Here is a 9,468-nt window from a genome sequence, read left to right on the forward strand (position 1 = left end):
AAAATAAAGGCCAAAGGGAGGGAGGACTTGTGAATGAAATAAATTAATTAAAAGAATCATCAAACCTCAAAAAAAAAAGTGATCTCTTTATTCATTTGCTTCGTTGATGGTTGGTTCTCCCCACTAACCTGGGAAACCAGCCAGGGGAGATCCCTGCCAGTCAGCCTCAGCGCCTCAGCAAGGTGTCCGCCTCATAGTAAATAATGTTGTCAAATAAATATTTGTTGAATGAATGGAGAAATGAGTGAATGAGGGTATTAAGGACACTGGATGATGAAGTTTTCTGTTTTCCTCCTGTACAGTGAGTTGCTTGCATGTGAGAACCAGGCCATCACAGAGCTGGGTCTCCATTGCTTGTACTGCCTTGACATATTCTCAAGAAACGCAGGTTGAGTTGAGTCCAATCAAATCGGAGGAGACAGGTCAGGGTTTCACAAGCACCCAGGAGGCAGCCCTCACAGGCAAACTGGATACAAATGAACTGATGCGGCAGGAACGTGCCTTGGGAGGTGGGGTGGCCATGTTGGGGGGGTGGGGGGGCAGAGGGAAGGTCGGGCAGCTTTAATGAGAATGGGGACACTTTGACGCCGAGGGAGCAGAGTGGACCACACAGAGAAATCCAGCCTAGGGCTCGGGGGAGACTGTTCCAGTCCCAGCTGACTTTAACTACGGTGACCTTGGGTAAGGGGCCTCTTCCCTCTGGGATTCTGCCTGCCCCTCTCTAAAATGAGTGGACCCACCAGATTATCTGCAACGTTCCTTCCAGCTGAAACATTGCTTGGTGCAAAGTTTGACATTAGAAGACACCGGCCGATTAAAAGGGAAGGTGGCAAGCATCTTATTCTGTCTGGAGGCCTGTGGGCTGGAGCCAATTCCCATCTTCCCCCCACGCACACTGTGAGGGGCCCTGCCAGCCCAGGCCCATCTCTACAGCCAGAGAAGAGCCAGTTGAAGAGGGAGAGGGCAAGGGCATCCTCGAGGCTCCCAATGTGATGTCACGTCCAGGAAAAGACTTAGGGCCAAAAGGAGAAGGAAGCCATCCTCTGGCCACCTGGGCCCACTTCCGCCAGCCTCTGGGGGAGAACCCCACTGCCCAGAGCCCTGGGCAGAATGTCCAGTTGGGCATTTTATTCCTCCTTCCTAGAAATAAAGCAGCCTGTCTCACAGCCACCTAGAAAGATCTAATTTTCATAAGGAGGTAGAAATAGCTCCGTCTTCCTCATAAAGCCTTCCCCGGTCTAGGAAATCCCAGCCTCAGATCCCCTCCCTAAGCCAGGGGTGGTATTTGCAAGAAATGCAAGTTCAGTGAAGTAAAATCAAATCAGGGAGCCAGGTCAGAGCTTCCCAGGCATGACTGGATGCCCAGGAGGCAGCCTCGGTGTGACGGATAAATGGTTATGACAGGGATGTACAGCTCTCGAGCGAAGGCTGGTTCTAACATTTTTAAGTGACTGCATTTTCAGTGGTTATATAAATACCTACAATAACAGCTTCAGTTTTGCCTCATGGCCTACGAAGCCTAAAATATTTACTATCTGGCTCTTCTCGGAGCTTTTGCCAATCTCTGCCCTAAATAACTGCTGAGTCCCCCTGCCATTGATAAACTCAGGACTCCTACTGGGGTCCTGGGGAAAGGCATCAATCAGCCTGTAACCCTGGACCCCATCCCTCCTCTCTAGCCAGCTACCCTTCACGGTCTCCAGAAGCTCCTCTTTCTCTACTCCTCCTCGCCCTCCCCCTCCTGACCCATCCCACTTCATTTTGGAATCCTCTACAAGGCACTCGGTAGCACCCTGTCCTGCATGATTTGATTTGTTGTACACCGATTGCTTCCCCAATGGGACTGGAAGCGTATGAGGGCAGGGACAGCATCTTAATATGTGTCCCAGTATCCCCAGCACACTGAGCAGCTGCTGAGCAGATATGGGCTGCTGAGGTCAGCCCAAGGGGACAGCACCCCAGGGTCACACTCACTGCGCTCAGCCTGCCATCTCTGGAGGGGACTCTCCACTCCAAAGAGAACCACTTTGCTTCATCCCCTCCAAGCCTGGAAGTGCTCCTATGGCTAACGCCAGAATAAGTCACAGCCCAGTCCTACCGGAAGATTCCTCCAGGGCTGGTCCTCTGTTTCATTTTCCCTCCAGGGAGTGTGTCCCAGGCAGGGCAGATCAGGGAGCTGGGGCTTTAAAGCACGTGACAAGACTTTTCTTTCCGAACCTACCCTTGTTCAGGGTTCAGTGAGCATATGGGCAGGAGAAGAAAAAGTAGGTGGTGACAAACCGGGGTCCGCATGCTCTGCGGGAGAGCATGTCTTTACGTAGACACACCACACCATTGCGTTTCTGCCTCTGCGTGGAGGTTGCCAAAGCTGGTGGATTATAAACCCAGGGATGGTTTCTTGCTGTGGGAGCCCAGAAGGAACATCTGGATAAAGGTTCGGCTGAAGCCACTTGATCTAATTTCCTCGGGAGGGAAAATCAATGACAGCAGTGAAAGGGAGGGGCAGAGAGGACAGGAAGGGGCCCCTTGCCTCGGGTGACCTGGGTAAAAGGCTTGACATTCGTCCTCCTTTCCTGCCAATCACGTGAACAGAGAAACCACTGGGAAGGCTGGAGTGAAACAGCGGGCCATTTCCAGAATCATAGCAGCAGGTGGACTGAGAAGGCAGAGAGATTGAAATACCTGCACTGCCTTCGGGTGCCCTCCCAGTGCCCCAGGACAGATACCACCGGCCTCCAGGATGGGAAGCTGCAGCAGGGGATTGGAGTCCCTCTGGAACCGCCTTGATCCCCTTTGTAAACCTGCAGGGCAGCGCCCCCTCCTCCCACACGAAACAGAGAGACTAACGATCTCATCCCTGAGGCTTTGTATAAGCTGGTACCCATTACTGGACATTCTAAAGAGGCAGCCAGTCTATTTGAACCAACACCTGTCAGGCACCCGGACGCATCTAAGACCCGGGCAGGCGCAGTTCTCTCTTTGCTGCTCAAGCCTAAAGGAAATGACCTTCAGGGCAAAGGCGGCACCTTCTCTTTTCTCTTCAAGGGAGGGTGGAGCCCGAGTCGTGCCCACCCCCAGTCCCAGCCAGCAGGGGTGCGTGAAACCACAAGCGCTCGCTTCGCGGCCTTAGAGGGCTTGGCAGTGAGACGGTGTGGAGGAGAGCTTTGGCAAGATGCCCCGCTTTTAGGCAGATTGTAAATTATAAACAAACAACTTGCCTCTGCCCTCCTTCCTTTACTTCCGGTGTGTAATGAAAAACAACTGAGCCCCGCAGGCACAATCCTTCTGTTTCCTCCTCAGATGTGCTGTTCACAGCTCCCCGCTGGAAATGATTCTGGCCAGTCACGGACACTGGCTTTTATTCCTGCGACGGCATCTCACTGAAATCCACAATCCCCAGACATCAATTTCCTAGATCCTCCCTCCCCCCCCCCCCCGCCGCTCCTCCCCACCCCGCACACCTGGATGTACCCCAGAACTAGGCATCAAGCTCACTGTTGTCGTGGGAGCCATGTGGCTGTGGACCACCAGCCCAACCTGGTGAGAATGCCAAACCACCAGTCTCTGGATTATTCAACAGAAAAAGCAACAGCAGGAATCGGGAGCCCATCGCGGATAGCTAAGCCCCCAGAGAGACACTGCAGCCAGGGTTACACCTACTGTGATGTTTTGCCAGAATCATCCAGTGACAAGGGAACAAAGGGATTTGTTCTGAGTTTAGGGATTACTCGGGGCAAGGTTACAATCTGTAGAAACCAGCCTTTAATGTGGACAAGCAAATCCTTCCATCCTCGGGCCACCTCCGCCACCACAAAGGCAAAGCATCCTTCTCAGCTGCACCACAGTTTACGGGGTGGGTAGGATAATAAGAAGGTGCTGCCGCCTCTCTCTGTGATTTTCACACCAGGGCTGCCCTTTTGCAGACAGGTTTCGTATCTGGGAGAACCAGGCTTGTTCCTCAGAGCTGCTGAGAACAACGTTAAGAAGGGCTTAAAGCCTGCAGACCAAGGCTGGGAAACCCAGCCCCAGGAGACCACAGCGGGACTGCGGGGGTGGGGGGTGGAGGGAGGGAGGAGGGTCTGGTCATCCTTTGCCTTTCTGCTCCATCCACACTCCATGCTGATGGCTGAATCTAAGGCCACCCAGGCGTGCCTGTGTCCTGAAAACCTGAGACAAACAGAATTCACCCCTCTATCTTCAAGGTACGGGGCGGTGGGGCGGGAGGGGCGGTGCTCAGCAAAGAGTTGTTGATGATCAAATCATGAGCTTTCCAAGTTTTCTGCCCCAGTCAAGGCGGGGTTTGCTCTGACTCCAGAATCAGAAACAGCAAGGGACAGACTTTTTTTTTTTTAATTTCCAAAGATACATCAGCTGCAGAAAAACTAACACTTGCCTCAACTAAGTAATATTTTATTTCCTGGGATGAAAATCAAGAGAATGAATTATCAGAAGTCTTCCATCATTAAAATGCTTTTTGAAGAAAGTTGCAAGCATTGTTTAAGGCGCACAGGAAAAGTTAGACTTGCCTTTCTTCCAGAGCATTCCCTGCCCTAGACGCAAAGCACCGACACTACATCTCAAGAAAGAGAGAGGCTTGCAGACACAGGAGCCAGAAAAACCGGACCAGGGTCTCTGGCTCTAATATAAGTATCACAGGAGAACATCACAATAACCTTCTCTTCCATAAATACAACATATGTCTTGAAAATATATCCAAAATATCTCCATCTGAACTACTGTACAAAACTCCACTCGCCAGCCATAAAAATAATATTTTCCCCTATACACAAATATAATCATATGTAAAGCAAATTTGGAACGCAGGGATATTGGTTGGGGGGTGGGTTACAAAATCTCTGGGGACCTGGGCTATTTACAGTCATTTTTGTTTGGATTATCCCGCTGCTGGGTTTAGGACACTGGCGACAAATACATCCATCTCACAGTGCTCACCATTTCAGCAGCTCCTGCGTCACGGAATGTGGTACTTTTTAAAAATAGGCGACCCTTCGTGTCATGGAAAGAAGGGGGAAAATGAGGGGATCAAGGTGGCGGTGGGGAGGCAGAAGGGGAGCAGGGGAAGAAGGGGGACAGACGTAGGTTACGGTGCGGGCTTGAAACGCTCTGCGGCGTAAAGTAGATCCCCAGGGTCAGGAGGCCTCCGCTGTCCCCGGGCCACGGCCAGCTGTCTGCCTGGGCCTTCCTTACAGATCCGTTTCCCGGCTGGTGTCCAGGCAGAGGGCGTACAGGGATCTCCGCAAATCCACATTGCTCTTGGCCTTGAGGTTACACTTCTCCAGGGGGCAGCTGCCCCTTCGAGATCCGTCTGCATTCTCCAGGGGCCCTGCAGCCTTGCAGAAGGACGCCTTGCTCCAGCTGGCCTTCCGCTGGCCCCCGCCGGCCGGTCCTGCCCCCGTGCTCTGGCTGCTCTGCTCTTCCTTAAGGGCTGCCTGCTCGTCGTGGTCCGTCTCCCGGTGGTAGAAGTAGTTGAAGTTGGAGACGATGACGGGCACGGGCAGGGCGATGGTGAGGACCCCGGCGATGGCACACAACGAGCCCACGATCTTGCCCCCCACGGTGACAGGCCTCATGTCCCCGTAGCCCACCGTGGTCATGGTGACGACTGCCCACCAGAAGGCATCCGGGATGCTGGAGAAGTGGGTCTCCTGGTTGTCGGCCTCTGCGAAGTAGACGGCGCTGGAGAAGAGGATGACTCCGATGAATAGGAAGAAGATGAGCAGACCCAGCTCCCGCATGGACGCCTGCAGGGTCTTGCCCAGGATCTGCAGCCCCTTGGAGTGGCGGGACAGCTTGAAGATGCGGAACACCCGGACCAGGCGGATCACTCTGAGGATGGCCAGGGACATGGCCTGCTGCCCGTTCTGGCCGCCTCCTCCCCCCGGCTGCTGCTGCACCAGCTCGGTGCCCAGGGTGATGAAGTAGGGGAAGATGGCCACCACGTCAATGATGTTCATGATGTTTCGCGAGAACTCGGCCTTGCTGGGGCAGGCGAAGAAGCGCACCAGCAGCTCAAAGGTGAACCAGATGACACACGTGGTCTCCACGATGAAGAAGGGGTCAGCCAGGGTCCTGGGCAGGACAGGTGCCGCCGTCGGGCCAGAGGGAGGCGCTGCCTCCCCGCTGCCATTGGCCCCCCTGTGGGGCTCAGGGGGCTGGTGGGGCACCGGGGGATGGCGCAGCAGCTCCCGTTCATCCCTGAACTCAGGCAGGGTCTCCAAGCAGAAGGTGATGATGGAGATGAGGATGACCAGGACCGAGACGATGGCGATGCCCCGTGCGGAACCCGAGCTCTCGGGGTACTCGAAAATCAGCCACACTTGGCGCTGGAACTCGTTGCGGGGCAGGGGCTTCTCCTCCTCCTTGATGAAGCCCTCGTCCTCTCGGAAGCGCTCCATGGCCTCGTCCCCCAACTGGTAGAAGCGGATCTCATCTGTGAACACGTCCAGAGAGACGTTGACCGGCCTCCGCAGCCGGCCCCCCGACTGGTAGTAGTAGAGGATGCCGTCGAAGCTGGGCCGGTTGCGGTCGAAGAAGTACTCGTTCCTCAGGGGGTCAAAGTAGCGCAGGCGCTTGGCGGGGTCTCCCAGGAGCGTGTCGGGGAACTGCGCCAGGGTGCCCAGCTGCGTCTCGAAGCGCAGCCCGGAGATGTTGATGAGGATGCGCTGGTGATGGAGGGACCCCGAGCCCAGCACCTGGTCCTCCGCCACGCCCAGAGCGGGGTCGCCTTGTCCCTCCTCGTCCTCCGGAGGCAGCCGTCTAGCTCGGGGCAGCTCCTGGGGCACCGGTGGCACCGGCCGGCCTCCCGGGTCCGCGCCCCTCTCGGCGCCGCCGCGGTCCCTTGGCGCTGGCTCCTTGAGTCCATCGCTGAGCGCAGCCGTCGGGGAGCAGCGGAGCTCTCCCCCTGTGGCCCGGACCTCCTCTCCTCCCCTGACGGTCATGGCACCGCCGTTCTCCGGGGGCACCAGAGCGATCTCCATGGCCCGGGGGCGGGGGGCATGCTGCGCCCCTGCGGACCGGCTCCGGCGCCCCCTCTCACCCTGCTGGGCGCCCCGCGCCGGGCTCCTCTCCCACCAGCGGCCGGCCCAGCTGTGGGGCGGGCTGGGGGGCTGGCGCGTTCTCCTCGTTCGGTCCTGACGTCAGGAAGCCGCTGCCCTGCTCTCTGCCTCTCTCGACTCTGGCAGCCCGTTACCAAGCAGCCAAAAGCCACCTTCCAGCAGATGCAACCTCCAGCCGCCAGGCTTGGCCTCCACCCCGCGCAGTTCCCCGCCTCCTGCCCTCCGCTCCTCCCCGCGCCTCCCCTCGGGGGCCCGGAGGCCGCGGGTGTCTCCCCGGAGGACGCAGCTGGGGCCCCCGGCAAGGGAGGGAGGGGCTGAGCTGGGCGCAGCCTGGGAGGAAGGCTGGGAAGGGAGGGAGGGAGGAGGGTGAAGGGAGGGAGTGGAGAGGATGGGGGGACAGGTTGTACCGAGAGCGCGCTGAAACTCCCAGGGCAACCAGATGAGAAAAGCTCTGGATTTCAGTTCACCTGGGCACCCGCTGGACGCCGAGTGGACTCTAGGGGAAATGAATTGTCTTGGGTTGGAGGGATGAGACTTCGAGATGAGTCGGAGTATGAGAAAAGACAGTCCTTTTTACATTTCTCCTTTGGAGGAATGAGGGTTCTCTCTTCTTTAGGAAGAATTACAAACAGGAGGGGGCGGGGCAGAGCTATGGACCTTGAAAAATATATACGTGTATGTGTATATCTCCAGGCCAACGGAGAAGCATCTCTCTTCCCATCTCCCTACATACATTTTCGTCAAAAGGTAACTGACTGAAAATTTACAGCATCTCCCTGTCCTTAGCCTTGGGAAAGCCCTGATTCCCAGCACAGACAGCGGTGGTCAGCGGGGCAGCCCCAGGCAGGCAGCTGAGTCTGGTGATTCGCTGTCTGCCTTCATATTCCTGCAACACACAACCTCTCTGCTCTCTCCACATAGCTCATTTGTAGAAACCATAGACAGGGAAGGGGTGGAGGGAGAAAGAGATCCTGGTGAGAGCCCTTTAGCCTGGTGAAGCTGGGAGCTGGGGGCCGCAGGGAGGTTTGGGTAGGGAAGAGGGTGGCGCTGCTTAAGGAGAGGGTGCCCGGGAGCTTGTGGAGTCCCCAGGGCTGGAGAATTCTCAGGAGTAGAATAGAAACCAATACTCACTTTGCCCTTCTGCTGTGCCAGGCCTATTCTCAGCACTTCACAAATCTTAATATTATTATCCTCATTTTTACAGATGAGGAAAATGAGATTGACTAACTTGCTCGAGGTCACGCAGGTAGAAAGTGGCGAAGCTGGGATTTAAACCCACACAAGCAGAGTGTGGACCCCTGTTCCCTCCACCCCGGTCCTCTGTAGAAATCTGTGACCCCCTTTCTGATACAAGGATACAGATGCTCCCTGCCCCCATCATCTGGCCTAACAGCTTTAGTTCCTTCCTGCAGGAGGCAGGAGGATGGCTAAGATGACACCTAAGTGCTTCTGGGTTAGGGAACCTGGTTATCTACCCCACCCCAGCCCTGGATTTTCACATCTATGGCCAAGAGAGAAATATCCTTCAGGGCATGTCCGGCAGTCACAGGCACAGCCTCTGGATTTTTTTTTTTTTTTTCTGGTTTTAAGTTAACCTAAAACCTCTGTGTTTTTGCATGTCTGGGTTTTTATATGTGATTTACAGCCTCTCGTCCATGAATGCGTCTGTGCACAGGGGGTGTTCTGGAAACTTGGTACTGGGTGCACGAGTGTTGGTTGGAATAGCAGGGTGTGGACTCAGGGTCAGGGTCGGAGGAGTGTGTGTCCATGTGGCTTTTTTAAGTGACCTCAAGGGTGGACGTGCATTTGGCATATGCAAATGTTTTCATTGTGTGCAACGCTGCAAGTGCGGTGGGCTGTCCTTGCAGACGTGAATGAGTGAGGAAGGCGTGTGAAAGTGAAAATGAGTGTGTGCAGGCATCACTGATTATCTGCAGGGCCTTGCACGTCCCTCCCCAGACCTGTGCTGTCCCTGCTCCATCGCCTTTGGGTTTTTCTTCTCTGGCTAGCTCAGAGGCTGCCAGTCTGGACCAGGTTTGCCCCTGGGGAGCCTGGGGCTGTGGAGCTCATAGGAGATGGTCTCAGAGACCTATGGGCCTTGTCTTGTTCACTGAGCCACGCACCTTGTAAATGCAGGGATGCCCTGTCGGTTCACAAAGCCTCTCCCCGGGCTCCCTAAGGGAAAGAGTTCCCTGGACCTTGTCTTCCAGCGGCCTTGGGGAGACTGCTCCCTGAAGAATAAGAGTACAACATACATACTCCCAGAAGAGCATGTAAGTCAAGCCTTTAATGCGGTACTTTCTTAACTCTGCTTTCCAGACATTTACTGGCTTTCATAGGTTTCTTGTCAAATTTCTTTCAGATGTTACACGTGTCAGCCATGGGGTATAAC

The 9,468-nt window shown here is 55.3% G+C and overlaps 1 protein-coding gene across 1 annotated transcript; it reads right to left on the reverse strand.

Annotated features, from left to right (window-relative positions):
* Nucleotides 1–5,174: 5,174 nt before the first annotated feature.
* Nucleotides 5,175–7,164, reverse strand: KCNA5 (potassium voltage-gated channel subfamily A member 5). The gene has a single exon (XM_079937039.1). The coding sequence runs from the start codon at nucleotides 6,996–6,998 to the stop codon at nucleotides 5,205–5,207; it is 1,794 nt and encodes a 597-aa protein (XP_079793165.1). The 5' UTR covers nucleotides 6,999–7,164; the 3' UTR covers nucleotides 5,175–5,204.
* Between the last annotated feature and the right edge of the window lie 2,304 nt (nucleotides 7,165–9,468).

Source organism: Stenella coeruleoalba (assembly GCF_951394435.1).
Source record: "Stenella coeruleoalba genome assembly, chromosome: 11".
NCBI classification, from domain to species: domain Eukaryota; kingdom Metazoa; phylum Chordata; class Mammalia; order Artiodactyla; family Delphinidae; genus Stenella; species Stenella coeruleoalba.